Source organism: Prenolepis imparis, unplaced genomic scaffold (genome assembly GCF_030444845.1).
Source record: "Prenolepis imparis isolate NDT839.2.m4 unplaced genomic scaffold, iyPreImpa1.0 SCAF_2, whole genome shotgun sequence".
In the NCBI taxonomy this organism is placed as follows: Eukaryota; Metazoa; Arthropoda; class Insecta; order Hymenoptera; family Formicidae; genus Prenolepis; species Prenolepis imparis.
Genome location: NW_028141160.1, coordinates 24,069,530 through 24,096,278, shown reverse-complemented (window position 1 = coordinate 24,096,278; position 26,749 = coordinate 24,069,530). Strand labels below are relative to the sequence as shown.

Sequence of the window (26,749 nt, the reverse complement as noted above, 5' to 3'; positions counted from 1 at the left end):
AACTATAGTTTGGAAGAGCTTCGGATTGTCATCGCGTGGGACGACGTCGATCAATTTGGAGCAAGGTGGTAAGAAATAACAGGTGGGAGGATTTACCCCCCTTGCCCGCCAAGCAGACGTAAGGGGGGAACACTAAGCGCCATATTGGTGTGGCTTACCGAAGCGCGACATTTGAAATAGTGATGAAAGCACTCACAAAAAAAGGAAAAATTCATAAATAATATTTATAACTATGATATATATATATATATATATATATATATATATATATATATTGTATGTACAATAGTAATATATATATTGTGCTATGCCATATAAGGCTTGTTTTCTATTTCTGCACTGGCTGAACTGTGCACACTGGTGCAATAAGTTATAGTGAGACAAAATATACTTTATTGTCTCATTCTAACTTATTGCATCAGTTCAGATATATATAATATACAATAGAAAACAATAGAAAACAAGCCTATTGTAAGCGAATCTGTATGTATTTAGTAGCATGGGCATTTTATTTTATAATATTTTATAACTTTTTTATCTTTTTAAAACAAAATTAATGTGAGATCCGATTTATTCGCCAAACGTGTTTCTCACTTACTTGGTTCAGTTAGGTTAGATAAGATGAAAAAAAAATACAAAACGCCATATTACTGTGGCCAACCAATCACATTTGGTATTGTTACCCCCCCTACTTAAAAGGCTTTAAGGTGCCTTTTCATGCTGACGCTCGACGTTCATTTTTAGCGTCAAAAGACGTCACGTGACCAAAATTGACGAATTGGTATCTTTATTTTTGGTCACGTGACGTCTTTTGACGCTAAAAATGAGCGTCGAGCGTCAGCATGAAAAGGCACCTTTACACTCCCTCCTGTTATTTCTTACCTTCATGGATAGAAACACTATGCCCATCATCCATCATTCCTGCCTATTATTCTATAGACCTTACTTGTTCCTGTGATTTCTGTCGCTTTCCTGTCTTACGAAATGTTTATATTTACAAAAGCTCTGCTATTTATTTTCACCGGTGCTCTTACGACGATATTTCTTTTTTATATTCATTTTGCATACATGTTGGATATATCTTTTCAATGGTTCTTCAACAACGTTCGAAATATGCAACAGTACGATTATATTGTTGGTAAGTTATATACAGTTTATAGTAAATAGGAACAAAATGAGATAATAAAACATATAAATGTAAAAGTAAATTATTTATTTAATAAGAATTTATTTATAGTTTATTAATTTTTAATTATAATTTTTTATTTAATATTTTACATAAATATATCAAATGTATGTATATTTTTTAATTAGAAATAATTTAATAATTTGCAGAACAATCAATTATCTTTCTTTATATTTACTTCGGTATTTAACATTTACATTTGCAAAGCTAATTTGATATTTTATTTCAATTTTTACTTAAAAAATTACAACATTATTCATCTGTATATATAATTTATGATATTATCACAGTTGGTGCTGGTAGTGGTGGTACAATTCTGGCAACACGGCTAGCAGAGGACAAACAATCAAGTGTATTATTGCTAGAAGCAGGTGGTACTGCACCACTTTTTCTCGATATACCACTTTTGGCACCGATGATTCAAAAAACTGCTTATGATTGGCAATATATTACTGTTCCTCAAGAACACGCATGTAAAGGTTTAACCAATAATGTAAATATATATAAAAATATGTAAATATATGTGTTGCAACGTTTATCAAGAAGTCTTGCATATATTATCATAAAGATTTTTGCAGCAAAGCAGATGGCCTAGAGGTAAAATTGTTGGAGGAACAAGTCGCTTAAATTATATGGCTTATGTATTGGGACATCGACTGGACTATGAAACATGGTTTCCAGATTTTATGGGTACATAAAAGACATATTCTAATCTATAATAATATAGATTCAGAAATATATATATTTAAATTATTCTTAAATACATATTTTATAAATTTTTTAGAATTTGTTGCAGAGAATAATAAATTAGTGAGCATTGATAAATTAGGATGGAGCTCTGATTTTGCTGATGTATTTTTGAAGGCAGTAAAAGAATTGAATCATAATATAGGCGACATGAATTTGCAATTGGATACAGGTATTTATTTCTTATATGAAATATTTCAGTTGTATTTTATTTTTATTTACAATGATGTTTATTATTTAGGTTTTATGAAAGCTCAATTGACAATAGAAAATGGCAGAAAATGGAGTTCAGATAAAGTTCTATATCAGAAGCCTAATTATCCCAACTTGACCCTACTTACTCATGCACGTGCCAGCAAAGTAAGCCTATTTGAAGGTTATTGCTTTTTCTACCATACATCTCAAAAAGACAAAATATAAAAAATGGTTAATTATTATTAAAGATACTAGTGACTTTGGATAAAGCTGAAGGGATTGAATTTCTTAGATTTGGTCACAAATATACAGCAATGGCAAAAAAAGGGGTTATTCTAAGTGCTGGTGCAATTGAAAGTCCAAAATTATTAATGTTATCTGGAATTGGACCAAAAAAGCACTTGGAGGATTTAAATGTAAGTCTTTAATAATCAACTCGAAACATTTATCTGTTTCTCTTACAATTTATAACTTATTGTCTTATTTTGTCATAAAGAAAATTTTAGAAAAACACTATATAATATATATAAATCATTATATTTTCCATTATATTTCTTTATTATTTTTTATAATAATTATCATCATTTAGATTAGTGTAATCAATGATTTGCCAGTCGGTCAAACTTTAATGGATCACATACTAACTGGTCTCGATTTGATTATGCTTAATACAAGTCTTGGATTGAATTTTTCTGATATCTCTAATCCTCTGTCAGCTTTTAATTACTTCCTTTTTGGGAGAGGTAAGAATATGTTAATACATATATATGAATGCTGCATACATAAATGCACACAGTCATGCTTCTTGCACAGGCTATAATTTTTTCTTTACTTTTAGATTTATCAAATGACTAATAGTTCTAACAACTGATAAATAGAATAGTGTATAAATAATTTATATTAATGCATATGTATTGCGATCATTACATTTTGACATACTTTATTGTAGAGATAATTCATCGATTTATTTAGGACCATGGACATCAGCAGGAGTTGAAGTAATAGGAACTTTTCATAGCGCTTTACATACAAATAAAGCCACAATACCAGATTTGCAATTAATGGTATTACCTCTTGGAGCAGCAAAAGACTATGGCTTTGTCCTCAAAAGAGCAATGGGAATTTCTGATGAGGTAAACAAAGTGAAAAAAAAAAAAAAAACGAGATAAATATAATAAAGAAAGTAGACTGAACAAAAGGGCAGAAAAATATTCAAATAATTTTTATAAGAAGTCTAATTTCTCTATATATTTTTTCTAGATTTATAACAAATATTTCGCTTCTCTTTCGCACGAAAATACAATTACAATCGCGCCTGTTTTACTACATCCTAAGAGTAGTGGAGAATTACGATTGCAGAGCAGCAATCCTTTCGATGAACCACTTATTGATCCAAAATATTTATCGAATAAGGAAGATATTGACACTCTTGTAGAAGGTAATTTTAAGTGCATACATGGTATATTAAAAGATACAGATAAATGTATATAACAACACTCTCTAATCAATATTACAAATGTTTAGGCTTGTATTTTATAAAGAAACTTTTGAAGACGAATGTTTTGAGAGCTTATGGCGCGTCTCTCAATAGAAAACCTTTTCCTGGTTGTGAGAACCATATATATGACACTAGAAAGTATTGGAAATGTTATGTGCAACATTTAACACTGACATCCTATCATCCAGTTGGCACATGTCGTATAAACGACGTTGTTGATGAATCATTTAGGTATTTACATTATAATTAAAACTAGAAGAAAACAAAAGATTAATATGAATTAAATGCAAACTAGAAGTGTAATAAGAGTATACTTCGTTCAAAGGTAGGAGACTCATAAATCGAACAGAAAATTACTTTCAATTTTTATATTACAATTATCACAGTCTAAAGAAAAAACTATTTTAATAGAATTAGAATCGAAAATTATATGATGGGTTTTAATAGAGAAAAAATATAACTCTAACAAGATAATACAGCTAGTTTATGATTTCTAAAATCTCTCCTTATTATCATAAAACTTCTATTATGTATGTATATATATATATATATATATATATACAAATATATTCGTGTTTGTGTTATAGAGTTTACAATATGAGAAACTTGTATGTCGTGGACGCATCAGTTCTTCCATCCTTACCAAGCGGAAATATCAATGCGGCTGTGCTTATGTTAGCGCAAAAGGCTGCCCGTATTATTAAAAGTAAGAAAGCAGAAGAGAAAAAAAACATACAGAGGCAGTACAAATCATGCAACATTTGTTATGTATTTAATGTTTGTGTCAATATATGCGAGAGATATCGCATATAAATACAAAAATAAAATTTAAAAAAAAACTAAAATAGCTTATTGATTGTATTGATTTAACAATGCACATGAAGAATTGATTGTCATAAGGATACATTTATTGATGCAATAATAGAGGCACACACACATTTCCTCTGTATAACTTAATCTTAAATCATTGATGTGATAATGATGTACTTTTTTTCTTACAGTATATACATTTTTTTTAATAGATAATTTCAAAATATGGCAAAACACATTTACTTGTTTTAACACAATTTATATAGAAACTGTTTATTGTACACACATCATATATATATATTAGCATATTATATATATATAATTATAAAGCAAAATTGTAAATAGAACTATAAATATTTACAAGATTATAGTTAATGAAAATAGCGATTATTGATAACAAAATTCTAATATCAATATATTTACTTCAAGACAAATTAATAGCTAAAACAGAACTAAATCTGTACTTATTCTCTGCTAAATTTAAAAATCAATGGAAAATTCAATTAATAATTTTTTGATCTAAAAGATCAAAAAAATACTTATTTTCAATGAGTCCATCTTTTTCTGTCACCATATCGAGGATTAGAACGATAATTCCAATTATCTTTATTATAGTGTGATCTTTCATCTCTGTAATGTTCATTTCGTTCTTTACTTGCTCTATCTCTTTCTCGATTTCTATCTCTGTTTCTCTCTTGGTTTCTATCTCTCTCTTGATTTCTATCTCTCTCTTGTTTTCTATCCCTGTACCTTTGATAAGGATGATTTCTTCTAATCCCATCATCATTACTATAATTTGCATCCAATGGTCTTGGATATGTCGGAACATTTTGTGAAACATGTAACATTGCACCACTATTTTGCGGTGGGTAATTTCCTAAGATCATTTGCTGTCCTAATTCTAACATGTGATTTATATTGCAAATAGAATTCAGATTTGGTTCTGCTTGTTGTGGCTCAGCATTATTTCTCAATTTCATATTAAGAGGACGATTGTACAATGCTGTACCATCAAATAAACGTAAAGCATATTCCACAGAATGTATGTGTTTATATGTGACAAATCCAAATGGTCTTTGTTTGCCATCACGATCTTTAGGAATGCTTATTTTTTGTATAGGACCTCCCTACAACATAACAAAGATATTTGAGTTAACTTCATCTATACAATTTATGTAAATAACATGAATGAAATATTAGGATATTTATCAAAATATATATACATATATGTATTTTATTTCTAATATATGCAAAATATATATATATACTAACTTGTAAGAATAATTCATAAAGAATATCCTCGGTTATTTTTTCGCTTAGATTTCCGCAATAGAGCGTGCGTGCATACTCGTCCATTCTAAAATGTAAGCAAAATTTTCGTTTGCTAATTCCTTATCAACGAATGGATCTACCAGAAACTTCCTTATATCTTTGCCTCTGTCTCTACTATTGCCATAGACTTTTAAAAAATTATCGTATTCGATGTTACTTTACAATACACCATCGGATTAAAACCTTAAAAATTATTTTACTCCAAGTCTTGATACATGAATATTCAGATATTTCAGATACAATAATTTGATCTGAATATTCCTAACCTCAAATATATAAAGGCGCACATACATGATACAAGATTAGGATGCGTTCGAAATTGTAAAACAATGTAGCCGCGAAATTGTAAAATATATAATTGGGACAAAAATATATCCTTAATTTATTATTTTTCTCTTTATATGTTCGTATATCTTAAATATACACGCGCGCGACATATATATTCGCTAATTTTATATTAAACAAATCATTCTTATATAAAACTCTCATATAGATATCTTATTCTATCCATTTATATTTTTTATACATTTTATTATTAACTTTCTGAGGATAGATTAAATTATTTGTATTACTGTAATAAAAATCCAATAAATAAGGGTATACATATATATATGCAATTTTAATGTACATTTTTTTATAATACATGTACAAATCATTTATGCTTTATATTCCTTTTTCAGTTACCTCAATTACAAAAATTGCACAAAGGACAAAGAAAAATTTGAACATTATTATAGATAGAACAAAATTTAAGCAAATTAACATCGCACAAAAAATAAACTTACTGTAAACATGAATAACGTAGATCAATAACGTATTTTTTTCATACAAGATGCTATAAAACATTGTACAATAAAAAAATAAATGACAATATGGAAAATGTCTTATCTGTCTTCTAGTTATGTAGTCTCTACAATATTTTAAATAATGTTTAATTAATATAAATAGAGACAGTTGGCTGAACTCTCCTGTAATAGCCTCAAAGAATATACAAAATTGTATCATATAACTCATATAGCTATTGATATAACAATTCTTCATTTATATAACTTTTTATAAATCGCTATTGTCCAAGTGTATATAGTTAAAGATAGAGATAAAACAAAACTTGTAGACTGCGTACTGGGCATCATAAGTGTCTCGATATTTATTGGATAAATTTCTAAGTAAAAAAATTAAACAAACACATTGTATCATTATTATTTATATTAATCAAGAATAATATAAACTAAGATTTATGCTTTATTTTCATTTTTATAAAACCCGTCGTTTACTGGCTATTGGTCACTTTTTTAAACTTTTTTTAAATTGTATAGCAGTCATCAGTGATATATAAAGTCGGTTTCTTTTATTCCAAGAGCTTTCATTTTAGATTTTTCCTAAATCAGAGATTTTTCTTTAAACTAAATTTTTTCCTTTTCTCGCACTGCTCTTCTATGAAGTATTTGCTATATAATCATATGACCACATTAAAATAAATGAGTAAAAAATGAACAAAAAATGAACAAAAAATGAGTACACAGACATTCTCTCATTGCTCACGTGCTATTACAATAAGACTGTAAACTGTCAGAAAATCGTAGAATAACAGAAATTCTATTAAACATGATACATTTCAAAAGTATTCATCCAATAAATTATAAAGACATTTATAACACCCAACATACATTAATCATACATCTTAGTTTTATTTTTTTTTCTTATTTTTCAAACTCCTGCGTGTCAAACCCCAAAATGTTTTAGGTCTTAAATTATTATGCACTGCTGTAAACTTCCAACCGACGTGATGATGACAGCTTTTACAGATAGCTACTGTCCAGGCATATCTAAAATTGCGCGTATTAATTATTAGCAATGTAACACAAACCTCACGCACGCCTTAGAATGCATTTCCAGTGAATGTGAATATTGCTCTCTTACCCAGGAAACCAACTGTACTCGGTCGAAGGAGCCGCATCACTGAGCATAACTCCTTGAACATGATAAAAAGTTATAGTCTCATGTATAACACCGCCGGGATTGACATAAGTACCCTGCGGACCTTCCTTATTCATCGGAAACATGTGCGACTGCCTTCCGATAAAGGATTCGCAATTAACGCATACGTAGATTTTATCCTTTAAACAACAGTTTGACATTAAAAAAAGAAAAAGAGCAATATAATGCAAAAAAACAGCAAAGCAAACATTATCTCGTCAAGTATCTCTAGATATTTAACATTTTGTTTTATACACACATACCTCCATGAGATACTTTAACTCTCTTTGTAATCGAGAAATTGCGCAATCGTAACTTAATAACACAAGTCTTTCCTCATGATCCATTAGAATATTTTGTGCGACCCAGAAGGACAAATCTACAGGATCTTTAGGTATACTACCACCTCCTATAAAATACAATTTATATACAATAAAAACGTTACGTGAATTTACATATATATTTTTATTTATACAATTGTAACCTACTAGTTTCAAGAAACTGCAGATGCTGACGAATTCTAAAGGAAAGTCTTACAGGATCGTACTGCCTATAGACCCAAGCTGGCCAAGCAGTCACCGCAGCATCCAAGTTCTGTATTCTCTCCTGCTTTTTCATGTCTTCTTCTGAATCAGTAAAAACTCTCAAGCGATCTAATGAGGCCAAGCGTTGGTCCAAAAACGGTGGCCCAAGTGTTATCTCTGGTAACACTTTAACATTGGCCGAAATTTTATTGTGATCCTGATTATAACATCAAAATCTTGTAAACAAATTATAATAAACAAAAACATAGTAAATTGTGAAGCTGTATATAACTATATCTATATTTGAGACTGAAGTTCTTGATCCCTCATTGCAGCTGTATTGAATTAAGAAAAGATGAATCATGTAAATTTTTTTACTGTAAAATATAAAAATAAATTAATTTTTTAATACTCGGTACTGCTCGCAAACTATGATAGTACAAATTAATAAACTATATAAACTATACCAAGGAACATCCTTTCAGAATTCATGGATTAATAAATAATTGTAAATCTTGATCAAAATTGTCACAAGATTCATTTTTACTAAAAAAGTGAAATACATTCAGATTGGGTTATATATGCATTTATCAATGCAATGCAAGAAAAAAAGCAAGTTTTCAGGATGTTTTTTTGAATTCATATTATCAAGCACGAGTAATGTATTTTACAAAAAGCCTAATTTATTTAAATAAAAATTATTTCAAAATTAAAATTATTCCAATGTGCACGCATGTTATTAAAAAAAATATTTCATAAGAAAAAAATTCATGATTCTATGACATAATTCAATATGGCTGCAGTGAGATGACAGAAATCTGAGAGCTAACAATGAGCTATAATATTCCATGTTCTTATAAATATCAAAATTATATTTTTAAAAAATTATAGCTTGTATTATTTTAATAATTCTCTACAAAGTATGTTTCAAATTTCTCTATAAGATATAATTCTTTTATTTCTTTAACAATTATTGTTAATGGTTAAATTTAATGTCTCTCATATAAAAACTGACCTGTGTAATAATACGTAATATCTTAAAACGCTGTCTGCCTTTAGCTTTCAAGCGAAATTCTCGCCGACCGTGATCCATCCATACACCTCCGTCTGTGTATTCGTAGATCTCAGCAGTTGTCCCTATTCGCTCCATCTCGGGATGACCGTAACATACAACACCAAAAGTACGATCGTTTTGTATGCAATTTTGCAACATATCTATAGTATGTGCCCCAAAAACTGTCATAGGTAATGTTTGACCAGGAAATAATACAGATTGTTTTATCAACAGCGGTAGATTCATATAAATGCCATCATCCAGTATTGTTCTTCCCCTTACTTCTTCTAAATTTTGTCCTAAATACTAAATAAAGAAAAAAAATATATATATATGATGATTCATAATCATCTTATAGAAAATTATTCCATCAGTTGTGCAAGTCCAATTAAATATTGTGTTAATTTTGTTTTATCTTTCGTTTTATCCCAAACATCAAAAAGCATATACTTACAGAATGTGTCGCTGGTAATGTCACATCAAATGTGTTGTCCGTAGGCACCGGTATATCCTCCATATTGGGCTCTACGTATCGCCTATGACCCGGTAGAGCTACAAATATATAATGGCACACTTTTAATAAAAAGTACGTACAAAATATTGTGTTCTTTTTTTTCTCTTTCGTTTTACGAGTCAGGGAAAGAAGCGAATCCGTTAAGATACGAAAAATACTGGAGAGTATACCTAGTTCGAGCGTGCTTACATCTGACGAACTTTCAAAATCCTCGTCTGGGCTACTATGCGGATTAACTTCTGCAAAGCAGTTTAACTTCAATATTGGACACTTGAACAGTCTTACGCACAGTTGCATTAATGTCATTTTTGTATCTATATGTCATAGGTTAAGCTATGATCTAAAAAGTGATAGCAAATTACTATAAACGAGGATTTGACTACAACCGACTCTTGCACTACTTGTTGACGCGTTCATTTGGAATCGTAAATATAAATACGCGATATATATGTATATACACGCATATCCCTTTGTATATAACCTTACACGATATATTTTATAGTGTGTACCGCGCGTCAAATAATCAAGATCGAAGAACATACCTATCGTGGAACGTTCGTCGAAATCGCTTTCCTCGCTGTTATAATCCTCGTCAATATCCATTATTATTTATTAAATTAGGGCGCAAATGAAAAATCCGCTCGATTCAGTGTAAGCAAACTATGCATGTATCCTTCTCTGTGACTGTGACGTCAGAAGGAGAAACAGCACAGAGCGACAAATTATATAGAACGTATAAATCTCTTTATTTTGTTAAAATTTGTTATTATTTGTTCGCTATTAATTATCGTCCTACAAATTAATAAAAATCCCGTTACGAAACAATCGATAACGATGAATATAGAATTAAGACGATAAAACGATCGATTCGCGAACTCCCGCCTATATTTGAAAACGCCATCTATCGCGAATTTTGGCTGCTTCCGTTAACCTAACTTTTTTACAAAAATTGTTTATTTTAATTTTGATTTAAGTTTTATGGGTATAATTATTCAGTTTAGCTGCCTCACGAGATATATCAATAAATTTGCACTCATTCGACGCGTTTTTGCTTAAAATGAAAGAATCTGGCAGAAAAAAGCGTCGCTCTCCCCCGCAAAGCGAAATATTAACAGTTAAAGTTGACTACTATTAGGGTTAGGAAATCTGTCATATCGATGAGCACTCTCTACGGTTACATGCGCATGCTCTGTGGTCATTTATACCATGAGTAGCAGTTACACACACACCACACACACACGCACGGGTCGGGGAGGCAAGGGGGTCTTTGCACCCATGCCGTGTGTGTGTGTGTGGTGTGTAACTGTCTACTATACCACAGAGCATGCGCATGTGACCGCAGAGAGTACTTGTGTCATCGGTATGACAGATTTCCTAACCCAAAAGTAGTCAACTTTAACTGTTAATATTTCGCTTTGCGGAGCAGAGCGACGCTTTTTTTCTGCCAGATTCTTTCATTTTAAGCAAAAACGCGTCGAATGAGTGCAAATTTATTGATATATCTCGTGAAGCAGCTAAACTGAATTACCGTTTTATGTTTAAATTACAGATAAAATTATATTTTACTTAATATTAAACATAAAATTTATTGAAATGTTGAGAGATATTACTGAGACATTTTACATATTTATATTTAGGATTTTACAATATTGTATCGCAATAGAAACTCTTTGGACTTTACGAACACACTATCGTACTGCATAATTTGTCAGAAAGCATTATATTACGAATATAATTACAGATCTATATAAATTGCATACAAAATGTTGCAGTTTTGTTGATCATAAATACAAATCCTTTTAAGTTTGATAAGACCAGAGTTCATTAAAACAATTTAGTTGTTATATTTATTCAACTACTTACAATTTAAAGAAATTAAGATTGATATTACATTTGTCATCGAGTTTGTTGAATGTACCAGATGGAGAATTTTATGAATTTCAATAATTTTTTACAATGGCAACCAATCGGTATATTCAACGTACGTAATAGCCTCTTAACTCCATGATGTAACACTGATTTTTATTTTTAGTATATATCTGTGCATTTGTGTGCATATATATGATTCTGTCATTACTTGTTTAAAATTTATGCGGCCTGAATGGATTATTTGGATCAAATAATTGCGGATCTTTGAAATATTTTGCTTCTTTGGTCCAATAGCCCATTAAACCTATAATATAGAAGATATACATTATTAGTTTCTTGTAAGTTCTCTCTTTTAATTCTATTAAATACAAAAATACATATTTGAGTACCTGCAGCTTGAGCTCTTTTAATTTCTTCTTCCACCTTCTTTTGTTTATGTTCGCACAATCCAGTTATGTGTCTTCCATATATTCTGCCTGTGTACTGACTTTGAAATTGAGAAAGCAATCTTACATTCTTGTAATCTGGGTCGATATTCAATCTACACAAGATACATTGACGTTTCTCTTTTACAAAAGGATTTTGAATTTGTATGGGCTAGAAATACGAGAAATAAGTATTAGTGCAATAATCATATTTGTGAATTAAAAAAAATAAGCTAGTGTCGGATAATTAAGAAATATGAAGAAAAAGAAATGTGACGAGTGGAATAAATAATTTTACATAGAAATACACACTGTTTCTGTTTATAAATTGCACGCAAGATAAGATTCACTGATTTACCATGTCATCTTCCACCGCTGCATTGATCTCTACAGAACTGTCGGCGGAACTTTTGCTTATAGTTCGAAGACACGATCCGTAAAACTTGCTAGCGACTCTTGTTATCGCGATTCTTTGCAAAGCAGAAATAGAAATCATTTTGCGCGAGTACTACTACGCGTATGTACAACTCGCAAACATAACCTCCAAATCTTGTAGTCCTTCTGCCGGTACGTTCAGAATTACCAACATTATGTACGAAAATCACATGAAAATAATCCCCTAAATGCAGGCATTTGATTGACCAATCGAGGCGAAGCTCTCTTCATCCCGATTGGTCAAATTTCCATCTTCAAGCTTCGTTTTCACGCCTGTAGTCGATACACTGAAATTCCCAACTCGCTTTCTCATCTGTGTTACCGATAGATTTATGTACGTTCGTAACGTTAAACGGGCTGCGCTACCGCATTCTCTCATTCTCTGCTTCTGCCACTCTTTTGCGGATTTCTCGTTGGCGAGAGTCATTTCTTGAAACAGGTGCGGTACTTTGACATAGTGCCTCTTAATAAATATAAACCATATGTATCCAATGTTAACGAGCTAATTCCAACTGTCGCTAATTTAGAATGTTGCTTCTGTTCAGGTGCAAGCGCGAGTCGCGTCATCACGATGTTGTCTTGGGTGCAGGAGGCAGTGAAAATCAACCCCTTCTCGTCGCCGTTCACGCAGGCCAAGTGTCAGGCGTTAAAGGACGACGGAACGCGACCGCTCGTTCCGAATCGCAGCATCGCCGCCGCCTCCGTCGAGGAGGGTGGTGGTCAGTAATTATCTCCTCTCCTCGATTCTGCTCGAATTATAAACGAGCGATTGCAGAAACTCGTCCCCTGATCGGTTAACCGAGAGGTTAACTTACACTTTCGTGCAATTTTTCTTTTTTAACATTCTAAAGTTTCCTTCTCCTAATGGCGAACGACTTCTCGTCTCGTGAATTTTATCTTCGATGCTTTATATATTGAGATGTAGAAATTTATATGTGATAAAACCGCCCGCCATTTCTCTTATCTGACATTCTGACCGTCTTGTCGCGTTACATAACCCGTTAAAATGATTGTGATATCAATTGTCAAAATTCGATTTTGAAAGATCAATTGTCAGGATTCGATTTTCAGATCTTGTAAAATTCAATAGCAGGATATAATTTCTCTCATTAGCGACGTATTCTGTATTTTACTGTAGATAACTCGGTCGATTATGTATTTATTGTACATTAATTATATAACTGCACATTTCATGCAACATTTCATATGTATAGATAAGAGCAAATTGTTAAGTTCGAAATTCGAATAGACATTCGATTGTACGTGCCCAAGCGCGTCACGCGATACTCGTACATTGTTTATATTTTTATTTAATTTTCTATGGACGGAGAAAATTACGAATTATATAATATCTCGGGAGACACATTCTCGAGAGGCATTCGCGAAGACATAATCCGCTGATGTTAAACGGATGCACGCCGCGAGTTGCATAAGGCGCGGCCATCTTGTCGTATATCGGCGCGTTATAAAAAAACTTGCTTCCCTTAGCCTTGGACTAGCCTTGGACATGACGGCTACGTAAAAATAAATCCGATTCTTCGTACGTTGACCGTGACCGAGAAACGTGTCGAGAGAAGGATGTTTTTTCTTATTAGATCAAGAGGGGAAAGGTGGGAGCGAATCAACTTTGAATCCACGCCAGAAGAATTCGATCCAATCAGCTGATCGAATAATGCCTTTAAAATCTTTCTGAACATTTACATCTCTGGTATTCGGAGATTTTCTGAGAAACTCGCCTTAGATTATATTAAAATCTTTATCGATTTTACAATTAATATGGTAGGCTAATGTAAAAAAGGGCGAGCGTGGTCTATAGAGGGCGAACATAGTCTATAGAGCCGAAGGTCCCGGGTTCGAGATCCCCGGTAAGACCAAAAAGATTACATTCATTCGTTCTCCTCTCGGAAGGCAATGGCAAACCACTGAGAGTACACCTTGCCATGAGAACTTCTCTAAGATGTAAATAAAAACATCATTGGCCGTTCGGAACCGGCGTTAAACTGTAGGTCCCATATACACATATGCATGTGTACAATCCACACGCCCAAACACATGTATATGAATAGAGAAGTCACCACGCTCGGACACGAGCTAAAGGACTAAGATGATGAATGTAAAAAAAAGTCACTTTCTAAAATAAAAATTAATATGATGTATTTTGTATATTTACAGATAGCTGCGAATTTGGGTCGAACCATTATTTCTTGTTATGCGGTCTCGGAGGAATTTTGTCTTGCGGTATCACTCATACCGGTATAACTCCCTTAGATTTAGTCAAATGCCGAATTCAAGTGGACCCTCAGAAATATAAATCAGTGTTCAGTGGATTTCGAGTAATTCTTATTCTTTGATTATACTCTTTTTTTTTTAGATTTCTCTAATTATAATACTCATCACAGATATTGTTGATTGTAGGTAACATTCGCCGAAGGCGGCGCTCGAGGGTTAGTGAGGGGCTGGGCGCCCACCTTCTTCGGTTATTCTATTCAGGGAATGTTTAAATTTGGTCTCTACGAAGTTTTTAAAGTTCAGTATGCAACGTTGGCCGGCGAAGAACTCTCTTACGAATACAGAACAAGTTTGTATTTGATATCGTCGGCTTCCGCGGAATTCTTCGCGGATATTGGCTTGGCGCCGTTTGAAGCTGCCAAGGTAACAAATTGCTCCATTTTTTTTTAATTGCTATGGACAATTATAGATTATAAATTGCTCAATATGTTTTTTTAAAATTGCTATGGATAATTACATATATTATTTATTATTTTATGCAATGGAACTTTTAAATTCTAGGTCAGGATACAAACTATGCCCGGATACGCCAACACTTTGCGACAAGCGTTGCCGAAGATGTACGCGGATGAGGGTCTTACCAGTTTCTATAAGGGTCTGGTGCCACTGTGGTTGCGTCAAATTCCTTACACAATGATGAAATTCGCCTGCTTCGAGCGCACCGTCGAACTTCTGTATAAATATGTAGTACCTAAACCTAGGGCGGAGTGCAGTAAAGGCGAACAACTGGTGGTCACTTTTGCGGCTGGCTACATCGCCGGTGTATTCTGCGCCATCGTATCTCATCCCGCAGATACGGTAAATTTTATGTACATAATCGCAAGTTTTCCTCATATTTCGGATTTATGAAACGTATAAATATGTCTGCGTCAGGTGGTGTCAAAATTAAACCAAGAAAAGGGAGCGACCGCGGGCGATGTCCTGAAGAAACTCGGCTTAGCCGGCGTGTGGAAGGGCTTGGGACCGAGGATTGTAATGATCGGTACCCTGACTGCAGCGCAATGGTTCATCTACGACGCCGTCAAGGTCTGGCTGCGCATGCCCCGTCCTCCACCACCCGAGATGCCAGAGTCCCTCAAGAAAAAGTATGGTCTGGCATAAACGCCGGAAGACACGTTCCGATTGGATCGTCGAATATTCGATCATCGGATTTAGAGAAGAAAACATATAAAGCAATTTCAATTTGATCTTTGTGCCGTACCATTGTTGAACAATGTGCTCTGCCACTTATTTTCGAATATTTATTTTGTGACATTATACAATGCAGTCGATCAATAATCTGGCAACACTGCCGCGAGTTATTAGAAAAAAATAATTGTGTCTTACAAATAGGAAATATTTAGAGAATGCTAATTACCGATACTCTATAATTATAAAAGGCACAGTAAAACTGACTTTTGCGACAGTCACAACGAGTTATCCTAGTCAGGGTAACTAGAACCTGTCACATTGTACATAGGGTGATCGCTGTAAATAAACAAGACGATTGCTCAGTGACATGTTATATTACTTATTATTTCTCCTTCCAGTACTGAACAATACTTATGATATGATACATATAACGATAAAAAAAAAATCTTTACAAGTATTGCTGTAAGTACAAACAAATTGAATACAGAGATCTTATGAAGTACATTTGTATCACTTTATGTTTTCAATGCAATGTACAAATATCTACATAATACTGTGTTTAGCACTACACTTTTTTTATTAAAGATTGATACTCGGTAAAAAATATTTTTTCTTTGTCATAATATTATTTTGTAGGAAATATCTTTTCTAAATACAATGTAAAGAGCAATACTGAAATAGAATGCAAAATGTAGCTGCATACTCTTCCATTACGCGTAGTTAACAATGTTATCAAAAATATGTCTTATACACAGCATGTACATGACAGAGAAAAACTATTTTTCATTATCTTGAGGAAACTTCGTTTCGAAAGTAAGTGACGGCATCTTGTATAGTTGCAAAAATTTTCAATGACATTTCGCCGTATATGTATAAATCACATTTCTTTATCATTTCAAAAATGGGACTTGGACAATTGACAAAGTAAAACTTGATGTTTATCTGCGTGAATTCTTCGACGATCAAGTGCAACATCTGAACGCTACTGGGATCGATGTAACTCAACGCACTCATGTCCATGATTATGCATTGGAATTCGTGTCTACCTTCGGAATCTTTATCATCTAGAAAATGGTTCTCTTCGGCTAATTTTCTTCCATGCTTGATCATCTTTCGCGGACATACTCCTACGAGTCTGTACACGATGGATCTAAAGTAATTGTTATTGGCAAAGTTCAAAGTGCCGCAATAATGAAATATTTTTACTCCTTGTATCTCTACCGCCTAAAATCAACACGTAAAACTGATTAATATCTCATTTTTGTCCGACATTTATCTACTTGTTGATAAAACTTACCGCTTTATATCTGTCCAAGTCCAAATATAAATCCGTATGTGGTATGTGACCTAGCAAACACGCATAGGGCCGAATAGCCTGTAGCAGAATAATGACTAGCGACACGAGCAATCCCGCGAGCAATCCAACGTCGATATTTATCAGCGTCATAATCAGGAACGTTACGATCCAAATTGTGGCATCAGTTTTGCTCAGTTTCCAAAATTTAACGAGCTGATTAGCTTGTTGCAACATTCCTTTTAACGCTACCTGTATAAAGGATCTTCAGAAGGTATTCTTTTTTCCTTTTTTGCCTAATTCGGCAATCTATGATTATACGATGTAATTCTATACATACAACTATTATGGAAGCCAAAACGCATCTTGGTAGCAGTTCGAAAAACGGTCCGATCCATAAAAGTATAATGAACAATAGTAAGCAAGACACAATGCTCGCTATTTGTGTGCGTCCTCCGACAGTTTGTTGAATGAGAGATCTGCTTAAGGAAGCCGAAATCGGCATGCACGAAAAGAAAGAGCCCATTATGTTACTAAAGCCCTAAAATTGAAATAATTTGTCATCACGAGAATAAATACATAATAAAAATATTAAATTATTAAAATATATAATAATGGATCTCACACCATTGCAAGAAGTTCCTGATTAGAATCTATTTCATAGTTAAGTTTCTGCGCAAATATCAATGCCATCGATATGGTGATGGTGTACGAAACCATGGTTATTGCGATGCTGTCGATCGCTACCAAGGGTAATAATTCTAGACTCGGCACCTCTGGTTTGGGAAGCCTATTGAGAAGCATTTATATTTATACAATCTAAATTTGAAGATAAGCACATGAGAATTTTAGTAAATAAATTTAAGCGATACAACTTGATTTAATACGTACCCTGTAGGAATATGTCCGACGGTTTCAATATTATAAATCTTTGGTAAATCGCAATATCGAGAAACCAAGGTCCCACCGACGACTGCAATGAGTTCAATGGGTATTGGCATGCTACATATTTTGCTGATCCTTGGCTAAACAAAGACAAATTATGTCATTAGCCAATATTTTCAAATACACAAATTTAAAAAAATCAAATTTTAATACAATATACATTTTTACCTTCAGAAATTCATTATTAAAAACAAGAATAACAATTGATACAATTGATACTATTGCTGCAGCTATGTTGGTATTTTGTATTTCTTTAAATATATCTATAACAGTCTGAAATTTAAATAATAATCTTAGCTTAAATGTTTTTTTCTTAATAAATAATATACATTAATATATAATCTATAATATATATTATATATAGACACATAGATATATACGTAGAATATTTACTTACAAAAATTAGCTTAAAATATCCTTTTTGCTTTGGCAATTTTAAACCAAGAAGATCCTTGATTTGAGAAATTAAGACATAAACAGCAGCTGCTGTTGTAAAGCTATTCACTAAAGTTTCACTCAGCAATGTCGTTACAACGCCTAATCGGAATGTGTACATTATTATCTATAACATAAGAGAAATATATTTATTTTTCATCATTCTATTTGATTGAAATATGTTTTGAAAAGTATAATACGCGGTGTTTACCTGATATATTCCGACCATTAATGTCACGGCTGTTGCTACCTGCATGGGTGTATATGTATAATACGTAACATCCTCAAGATTTTGAGAAAAAGCATCCGAAAGATTCGCAGATGTATGACCCGTCAATGGATTTGAGTAATATGTTACTACCTTACCAGTCATTAGACAAACCACGGCAAAAGTTCCTGATGGATGCCAAGAATGTTTGATTGTTCAAGGTTGAATAAGTTCACATATTAAGTTGTATTATTTCTAATTGTTCTGTAATGGAAGTTAACCAGATAAATGCAGATTAACGCCCGAGAGTTATAAACTATAAAAGTATCATATCTTTACAACTCTGTTGTGTGTTTAGTACAATCTCTAAAAAATTATGCATATTTTGTGTCTTTATATATTTCATCTACACCTTTCTCACCTATGGATACATGCTTGGATGTGCCAAAAAGAAAATATATAATGACAGGAAAGAAGGCCATGTATATACCAACCACCGGTGGTAGGTTTCCCAAAAGCGCATACGCCATGCCTTGTGGGATATGCATAATTGCTACAGTCAGACCAGAGATAATATCGGACAGTATGTTTTCTCTCCAATTATACTTGCTAAGCCATTTCATCGCCGGTACTGTCGACGCTATACAAGCTCGCCAATCTTTCGATCTGATAACATTCCTTGCATTTTGCATCACTGCAGAAATATAAAATTGTATTTCAGAATTTATTAAGCAACATAGAGAATATACATTTCTTTTTGTTACTTTACTAAATCATAACTTACAAAATGATTTTGGTTTCTCATAATCATAATTTTGATTCAATGCTTCGTGTTCATAAAGAGGCCTCTCTAAATTTATATGCAACAGTACGTCACGCTTGTCCATGATTGCAATCGACAGATACTAAGTACACTCACTCTTAAGAACTGTTTATGAATATAATATAAAAACTGTGTTTATCTCTCCAAGTTCTTGTCCATCTTATACTTTATTTGGTTTATCTACACACACACACATGCATAATATATCTGTAATTAAATCAATATTACATATACACATATAACTGATATATCTTTCTAGATTCTAAATAATCAAATCATCTAACACCACTCATAATTATATAATATCTTGACTAACATTTTCTATTGTTATATATTAAACTTGCAATTTTTTATAATTTATAAAAAATTATTTTAAAAACTTATGCAACTGAAAAAAAGTGTGTTTTATATTGTACATAATAATATAATATAATAGAAAATATATATCACTTTTTTCTATATAAATTAATTGCTATTTATATAAATTATATTTATATTTTGTCATTGTTATCATACGTATTTGTTGAGAGAGAAAGAGTAAACTCTTATCTCTAATATATATTTTTGCAGTCTCTCTCGTATCTCACTCATAGACAGACAATAAAATTCTTGAGATAACACGTGACTAATAAATCATCAGGCTATGTCCACAGCTGCTCGTATATGCAACTGACAATTGACTGTATACACATAGATTTAAATTTAAATTCTCTTAACCTATATCTGTCTGCGTTTTAACATCAATCTTTACTTGAAGAATGTCAAATGCTGAAGCTAGAATCCAAGAGGCATATCATGTCTTGTCACAAGAAGCGAAAGGTTTGTTTTTTTTTTCTTTTTTTTTTTTTTAATATGCGTGGGTTAACCTCATATCTAATTATTTGAATTATACACAGCTGGAAATACATATAAATCTTATAAACAAAAAATATACTGTCAATCCACGTATAATGCTGCAAAATTTACAATTTCTGTTTTGTTTATTACACGTATAAAAATATATAGAAAATATATTTTATAGTATATAAATGTAAAAATACAATTATTAATTATTGATACACATAATGCAATTACTAATATTCTTCATCTCTCTCTTCTTTGGTCATACAAATTTTCCAATAAAATGTTTGTTAAAAGCACAATTTTTATTTTTTCTTTATTCTCCAATTGAAAAATATATTTTCTTCAAATTATATATATATATATAAAATTATATAAGAACATACAAATTACATAAAAATATATTTCTATTGAAATATACATTTGCATAGCTCTATAATTTGTAATATAAAATTTTTGTTCACTTTATAATTTTTTTGTAGAATTGTATTTGCAAAGTAAAGTTGCAGAAATAAATTGCACAGAAATTACACCTCTTATTTTCTACCGAGAGTATGTCTCAAAAAATATACCATTAATAATAAAAGGAGCGATAAAACATTGGCCTGCTCTAAACAAATGGTCTATACCGTACCTTCGTCAAGTATTTGGCGACGAAAACGTTTCAGTCGCTGTAACGCCGAATGGCTATGCAGATGCAATAGCTAGAAAAGATGACACTAGGGAGGAATTTTTCGTAATGCCTGAGGAACGTTTACTCACAATGTCAGAGTTTCTCGATACCTTAGAAAATGTAAAGGAAGACAGCGTATTTTATATACAAAGACAAAATTCAAATTTTATAAATGGTTTTCGCAAATTATGGTCGGATGCAGAAATTGAAATATCATGGGCCACAGAAGCATTTGGAAAGCACCCCGATGCTGTGAACTTTTGGATGGGAGATGAAAGAGCTGTAACTTCCAGTAAGGTTTTATTTTACTCGATAACACATTTCGGAAAAGTCTCAAAATCTAGGATATCTCTAAACAAAAAAACTTATTACAAGATTGTTAGTTGAATCTTACTTTTATAATTTGACAAATTTTGCATACTATCCACATCATTTTACAAGTTTATATGTTTAATTCTAAAAGAATTGACAAAATTCACAAGTATACTAAACTACATATTTTATCAATTTATATATAGTGCACAAAGATCCTTACGAAAATATATATTGTGTTGTGTCTGGTGAAAAGAATTTTATCTTACATCCTCCCACGGATTTACCATGGATTCCGTATAGAAACTATCCATCTGCTGTTTACAAAGAATATGAATCTGGAAAATGGATTATTGAATCGATAGCTAATGAAACATCTGATTCGGAACAGATTGCCAATTCCACATTGACACCATGGATATGTATAGATCCTTTAAATCCAGATTATGAAAAGTTTAGTACGAATATAGCATATAATTTTCCTTTTTAGACATTTATTTTTAAGAGAATAAGACTAAAACTAAACATTTATTTTTATAGATATCCAGAATATCATAATGCACATACTTTGAAAATAACGCTGAGAGCTGGAGATGTACTATATTTACCATCTTTATGGTTCCATCATGTAACACAATCCCATGCTTGTATATCCATCAATTATTGGTACGATATGGAATTCGATATTAAATATGCATACTTTAAAACACTTGAGACATTGTGCAAATAAACAAGTAAGTTTGTGGTTAAGGCACACTTTAAACATTTGTATATAAATGGTGCTATTTTATTTTAAATCAGAATTGAAAATGCATGCAAGAGACTAAAGAAAAATTATATTTATATATATGTATATATATGCATTTACTGTATACACATACTATTTCATAATGTCAATAATCGTGTACTGATCGAGATGTCTACATATATATTTTTTAATTAATATATATATATATATATATATATATATATATATATTAACGTATGTATGTATATATATTAAATATTTTTTAATTATTATATATATACACATACATACATACATTAATATGTATATATATATATGTTGTCAATAATATTCATTTAATTAAATGCACATCTGTATCATTCATGTTAATCAATAAATGATACAAAGACATCGCACTAATGCGGAATTATTATTCATAGAAATCTTATGACTACTCTTTATGAAACTATCAAGAGATTATGAGAAAATTGAAGTCAGGCCGTTTCGTCATTACTTTCGGAATTTAAATGATATTTACGTCTTGTACCGTACGTAGAGTGCTGAGTTTCATACATCTTTCGGTTTTCTAAATATTTTCGATAATTATTCTCGCGCTTTCTTCTCTGCTCTTCCGCTTGCTGTCTCAATTTTTCGGGATTCATGTGAGTAGTCACCATATGTCTCGTCAACGAACTCATGAATTTATACGTGATTCCGCAAACGTCACAAGAGAGTATTTCCTCACTTGTTCCTTGTTGCTATACATAAGAGAAACATAATGTATAACTTCAATTTTCGATAAAAATAATTTGCAATTAAAATCGAAAAAAGATAATCATAAAATGCAAAAATAAATTAAATTGCAACATTACATTTATATTTTTTCGTCTATGTACTATAAAGAGAATATTATAGAAGATATAATTAAAATAATTAAATATATACATACTTGCTGATGTACCATCATGTGTCTCTGCAAGTTGTTCAATCTGTTAAACTCGCGACCGCATACCTCGCAATCGAATTTCTTATCAGGATCGTGATACTTCTTGTGCATACTCAGATCAGTTATGTGATGGAAGGTCTTTTGACATATGTCACACGTGTATTTACGCTGCTCATTAGGCATATGTGATTCTTCGTGTTTCGCTAAACTAGTCTTGTCCATGAATCGCCGACCGCAGTAAATGCAGGGAAGCGGTCGCGATTGCGAATTGTGCAGCGTCAAGTGACGACGTAACGCAGTAGAAGTGGGAAAGTTTTTCTGACATTCCAAGCACTGAAATGGTCGATCGCCGGTGTGAGTCTTTCTATGGCGAGCTAAAGAAGTTTGATCCGGATACCTGAAAAAAAATTAAAAATTTAATATTATAAACAAAAAAAATGTTAGCATTAAGAATTTTATTAAATAATTAAATTATTAAACTTTTCAACTTGTTCTTAGGACATAGATTTTAAGGCTCCACTTGCCTTTTAGGGCACAAATCGCAAGGAAAGTTTCTTGTAGTTATATCTTCCTCACGAGCATGTTTCAATCTATTATGTCGGAGTAATTGGCAGGATGTTTTGAAACTTTTGTTACAGATGTCACATTTTAAATTATCCGTTGTCGGTATAATGACTTGAGTTCTCTTTTGTCCGTTCTCATCCTCTGATATTATCAAAGATATGGTTACAGTATTGTCTTCATTATCAAAATCTTGAAGCGACGTCGGTGATACCGTATTACTGGTGGTCTAATAAATTTATAAATATAATTAGAATGTAGTGAGACAATTTCTTTTTAACATGAAATCCATCAATGTATATTAGAATTATACCTGTTTGTTAGAAATGGATTTATCCGAATCAGGCAAAATGTAAGCATCGTCTTCGATCGTATCATTGTTTTGTTGAGATTTTGATTGCAATTCTTTACCAGTATCGTCACTGGTTTCAGCAATCGCATAATTTCCATCCTCGGTCAAATATACTGGTTGCAAAACTCCACTGGCGTCCTTAAAGTACAACTGACCATCTTCGTCCTCGTGTAAAAATATCTGATCCTATATAAAAGTAAAGATATTTATAATACATTTTGTTTGTAACATTTGGATGTTAATATTTTAACTAGAGATATTATTTACTTGAGAACTATCCTCTTCTTGATTTTGATTAGATTCGGAATTTGCCGCCTCCCAAGACATTTGTTCATCTTGCTCTATTGTAGCATTATCGTATTGATACTGTTCATTGTCATCAATAGCTTGCGCTACATATAATGTTTCCATATTCTCTCCTTCATAGTAAATGGTACCTTCGACGGGAATGGTGTTCTCCTCGAGTCGTTCCATCTAAAATAATGCAAACATTAATAATATCAAAAGACTGATTATAATTTTTTTTTGCAATATTTCAAAGATATACTAACTTTGACATAATGTGTGTCTGTGATCTTTTCCTGTTGCTTAGACGAGTCTTGCTTCTTTGTGCCAAGCACAGTGTACACTAGATTGTTCTCTACATTTTTTACTATCTCGTGAGTTGTTTCGTTATCATCTTCAATAATATTTATATTATTTCCAATACCACTATCTATTCGAGATTTGTCTGACTTTTTCGTGGAATCCATGGTAATTCTTAAATCTATTTTATTTGATTGTGAAATAGTTTGATTATTTACATGTTTCTTATCAGCTTGTATCTGTAGAGATTCTGCACGATTATTGGCCATGTCATCTATGCGTTCCAGTTCTTCATCCTGCCAGTCCTCATCTACGTCATAAGTTATAACTTGTTTACTAATAGTCTTTTGTGTTATACCGCTATTAGTGTTTTTGGTAGAATTCTTCTTTGCAGACTGCGAAGCAAACGCTGAATTCTCCTCCTCAAAGCTATAAAGTTCTACATTTTTCTTAGTTACTTGATCATTTTTCTCCGTTCTCTCAACCGTTGCACTATCCTTCACTATCTTATCCTTATCCTCCAAAGATATATCATCATCCAGAGTAGTCTCGTCATATTCCTCAACTTCTTCGATTATTTCTATAATTTCTTCTATTTCTGCCTCTTCGGAATCCTCAGTTGCTTCGGACTCAAATATAATATCTTCCTCTGTAATGCTTCCATCTTTCAGCACCTCCATAACATCTTTGTTGTCCACAACCAGGCTCTCCAATATTTCCGACGATAACTCCATTTTTAGATCATACAGATAGACCTAAAAGAGGTAAACATTATATACATATATGTATATTTAGGAGAAAATCAAAATTTAACATGCACAAATATATTTATCAAACGAATTATGCATCGCGGCTAATGAAAATCGGTATAGGTAGATAAATTTCAAATTAACGAATTATTATGTACACTCGCGAATTGCTGACTGATGCTAAGGAATAGCTGTGCGTCTCATGCCGACGGACATTGATATTTTCGCCTGCGGATGGCGACTAAACTCGAAAGCGACCTGATATGACGGGAAAGAGAGCGAGAGCGAGAGCGCGAGCGCGAAATATTCCAAAATATTCAAGGGAGACGACGAAGGTCGCGTTTTCGCGGTTTGCGCATCGTGTCGGAATATAATAATGTCGGCCAGTAGAGTAGGGTAAACGCGAATCGCCACGAATCGAGTTTCCGCGAAACGCTACTCCGCTCGTTGTCAAAGCGTTGTCGAGGAACGCGTTTACGATATTTTCACACTTTGCGCGACGCGATGATCCCCGCGCGAGGTCCGCACTCACCAGTCGGTACGGTAAAATTCCGTAAGTTTATCAACGGATAGCAATATGGCCAACACATTATGGAGGGGTGAGCGTTTATCGTCACGCGGAATGGCAAGGCTCCGAGCTCCGAGCGAGCTGGCGAGCTCGTGAGAAAATGCGCGATCCGATATATATCAATTATTCTCGCTAATCTCGCTCATCATCGAGCACTGTACCCACCGTTATTTCGCGAGTTCGGCGCGCGCGTAAAATACGCGGAAGAAATTGAGATTTTGATAAGTGCTCGGTCGATACGCCAATCGCTCCGAAGCCGCCTTTTCTTCTGAGTCTTCTCCACCAAGCGAGCGACGCCTAGCTCGCGCTCGAATACGACGCGCATGCGCAACCGGAAGAACTTGGGTGCCTGCGGGCTTCCGCACATAGGACGCGGAAACGCTGGCCGCGCGACAGCCAATCAATTTGCAGCTCTTACTAAAAAGCGGTACGTTGATTGGCTACCGCTACCGCGTCCTGTGTGCAGAAGCCCAATCAGAATAAAAGGAACAAAATCCTCTATCCTGAGGGTGCCGTCACATGGGGCGTAACTTGCGTAAGCGTAACCAGCGGATCGCCAATCACCGAGTTATTCCGATAGAGCCCTTCGTCGAGTTCTATCGGAATAACTCGGTGATTGGCGATCCGCTGGTTACGCTTACGCAAGTTACGTCCCATGTGACGGCACCCTGATTGATCGAATCTCCCACTATTATCTCGCTGTTCAATGCATAGTCCATTGGACATGTAAAGTACATAGATGAGC

At 32.9% G+C, this 26,749-nt stretch overlaps 8 protein-coding genes across 17 annotated transcripts; 3 read left to right on the top strand and 5 right to left on the bottom strand.

Moving 5' to 3' along the window:
* Nucleotides 1-883: 883 nt before the first annotated feature.
* LOC145933119 (glucose dehydrogenase [FAD, quinone]) lies at nucleotides 884-4,491 on the top strand. Its single transcript, XM_083032615.1, has 11 exons — nucleotides 884-1,138; nucleotides 1,477-1,679; nucleotides 1,765-1,876; nucleotides 1,971-2,105; nucleotides 2,175-2,293; nucleotides 2,377-2,544; nucleotides 2,718-2,871; nucleotides 3,101-3,261; nucleotides 3,389-3,566; nucleotides 3,653-3,857; nucleotides 4,214-4,491. The coding sequence occupies exons 1-11, from the start codon at nucleotides 985-987 to the stop codon at nucleotides 4,437-4,439; spliced, it is 1,815 nt and encodes a 604-aa protein (XP_082888741.1). The 5' UTR covers nucleotides 884-984; the 3' UTR covers nucleotides 4,440-4,491.
* LOC145933120 (splicing regulator RBM11) lies at nucleotides 4,311-6,053 on the bottom strand. Its single transcript, XM_083032616.1, has 2 exons — nucleotides 5,709-6,053; nucleotides 4,311-5,563 (listed from the first exon to the last, which is right to left on the bottom strand). Exons 1-2 carry the CDS (start codon nucleotides 5,790-5,792, stop codon nucleotides 4,982-4,984), a joined length of 666 nt encoding a protein of 221 aa, XP_082888742.1. The 5' UTR covers nucleotides 5,793-6,053; the 3' UTR covers nucleotides 4,311-4,981.
* A 669-nt stretch (nucleotides 6,054-6,722) lies between these two features.
* Nucleotides 6,723-11,024, bottom strand: Ohgt (E3 ubiquitin ligase component cereblon). 4 transcript variants are annotated; one of them, XM_083032612.1, is made up of 8 exons: nucleotides 10,380-11,024; nucleotides 10,008-10,076; nucleotides 9,778-9,875; nucleotides 9,285-9,629; nucleotides 8,234-8,486; nucleotides 8,009-8,154; nucleotides 7,689-7,885; nucleotides 6,723-7,594 (listed from the first exon to the last, which is right to left on the bottom strand). In XM_083032612.1, the coding sequence occupies exons 1-8, from the start codon at nucleotides 10,438-10,440 to the stop codon at nucleotides 7,456-7,458; spliced, it is 1,308 nt and encodes a 435-aa protein (XP_082888738.1). In that variant the 5' UTR covers nucleotides 10,441-11,024; the 3' UTR covers nucleotides 6,723-7,455. The 4 variants fall into 4 exon arrangements, with proteins under 4 accessions (XP_082888738.1, XP_082888740.1, XP_082888739.1 ...); XM_083032614.1 differs by having other exon boundaries at nucleotides 10,027-10,076; nucleotides 10,380-10,395; XM_083032613.1 differs by lacking the exon at nucleotides 10,008-10,076 and having other exon boundaries at nucleotides 10,380-11,019.
* A 475-nt stretch (nucleotides 11,025-11,499) lies between these two features.
* On the bottom strand, nucleotides 11,500-12,696 carry Mrps18c (mitochondrial ribosomal protein S18C). The gene is made up of 3 exons (XM_083032610.1): nucleotides 12,490-12,696; nucleotides 12,096-12,303; nucleotides 11,500-12,010 (listed from the first exon to the last, which is right to left on the bottom strand). The coding sequence occupies exons 1-3, from the start codon at nucleotides 12,625-12,627 to the stop codon at nucleotides 11,919-11,921; spliced, it is 438 nt and encodes a 145-aa protein (XP_082888736.1). The 5' UTR covers nucleotides 12,628-12,696; the 3' UTR covers nucleotides 11,500-11,918.
* Nucleotides 12,697-12,871: 175 nt separating this feature from the next.
* On the top strand, nucleotides 12,872-16,352 carry Mpcp1 (Mitochondrial phosphate carrier protein 1). The gene is made up of 6 exons (XM_083032608.1): nucleotides 12,872-13,005; nucleotides 13,112-13,285; nucleotides 14,739-14,899; nucleotides 14,982-15,218; nucleotides 15,357-15,653; nucleotides 15,729-16,352. The coding sequence occupies exons 2-6, from the start codon at nucleotides 13,138-13,140 to the stop codon at nucleotides 15,954-15,956; spliced, it is 1,071 nt and encodes a 356-aa protein (XP_082888734.1). The 5' UTR covers nucleotides 12,872-13,005; nucleotides 13,112-13,137; the 3' UTR covers nucleotides 15,957-16,352.
* LOC145933110 (prestin) lies at nucleotides 16,346-20,333 on the bottom strand. 5 transcript variants are annotated; one of them, XM_083032601.1, is made up of 11 exons: nucleotides 20,208-20,333; nucleotides 19,653-19,871; nucleotides 19,290-19,562; nucleotides 18,872-19,056; nucleotides 18,623-18,787; nucleotides 18,394-18,498; nucleotides 18,172-18,305; nucleotides 17,908-18,070; nucleotides 17,621-17,821; nucleotides 17,284-17,532; nucleotides 16,346-17,210 (listed from the first exon to the last, which is right to left on the bottom strand). In XM_083032601.1, the coding sequence occupies exons 2-11, from the start codon at nucleotides 19,753-19,755 to the stop codon at nucleotides 16,773-16,775; spliced, it is 2,016 nt and encodes a 671-aa protein (XP_082888727.1). In that variant the 5' UTR covers nucleotides 19,756-19,871; nucleotides 20,208-20,333; the 3' UTR covers nucleotides 16,346-16,772. The 5 variants fall into 5 exon arrangements, with proteins under 5 accessions (XP_082888727.1, XP_082888726.1, XP_082888729.1 ...); XM_083032600.1 differs by having other exon boundaries at nucleotides 19,653-19,898; nucleotides 20,208-20,323; XM_083032603.1 differs by lacking the exons at nucleotides 19,653-19,871; nucleotides 20,208-20,333 and having other exon boundaries at nucleotides 18,872-19,132; nucleotides 19,363-19,499.
* LOC145933115 (bifunctional peptidase and (3S)-lysyl hydroxylase Jmjd7-like) lies at nucleotides 20,315-22,246 on the top strand. Its single transcript, XM_083032609.1, has 4 exons — nucleotides 20,315-20,510; nucleotides 21,014-21,496; nucleotides 21,723-21,969; nucleotides 22,057-22,246. The coding sequence occupies exons 1-4, from the start codon at nucleotides 20,450-20,452 to the stop codon at nucleotides 22,244-22,246; spliced, it is 981 nt and encodes a 326-aa protein (XP_082888735.1). The 5' UTR covers nucleotides 20,315-20,449.
* Nucleotides 21,492-26,300, bottom strand: LOC145933109 (uncharacterized). Of its 3 annotated transcripts, none has more exons than XM_083032597.1 (7): nucleotides 26,170-26,300; nucleotides 24,654-25,442; nucleotides 24,370-24,576; nucleotides 24,064-24,288; nucleotides 23,714-23,979; nucleotides 23,193-23,586; nucleotides 21,492-23,001 (listed from the first exon to the last, which is right to left on the bottom strand). In XM_083032597.1, the coding sequence occupies exons 2-7, from the start codon at nucleotides 25,419-25,421 to the stop codon at nucleotides 22,738-22,740; spliced, it is 2,124 nt and encodes a 707-aa protein (XP_082888723.1). In that variant the 5' UTR covers nucleotides 25,422-25,442; nucleotides 26,170-26,300; the 3' UTR covers nucleotides 21,492-22,737. The 3 variants fall into 3 exon arrangements, with proteins under 3 accessions (XP_082888723.1, XP_082888725.1, XP_082888724.1); XM_083032599.1 differs by lacking the exon at nucleotides 26,170-26,300 and adding an exon at nucleotides 25,969-26,089; XM_083032598.1 differs by lacking the exon at nucleotides 26,170-26,300 and adding an exon at nucleotides 25,595-25,943.
* Nucleotides 26,301-26,749: the final 449 nt, after the last annotated feature.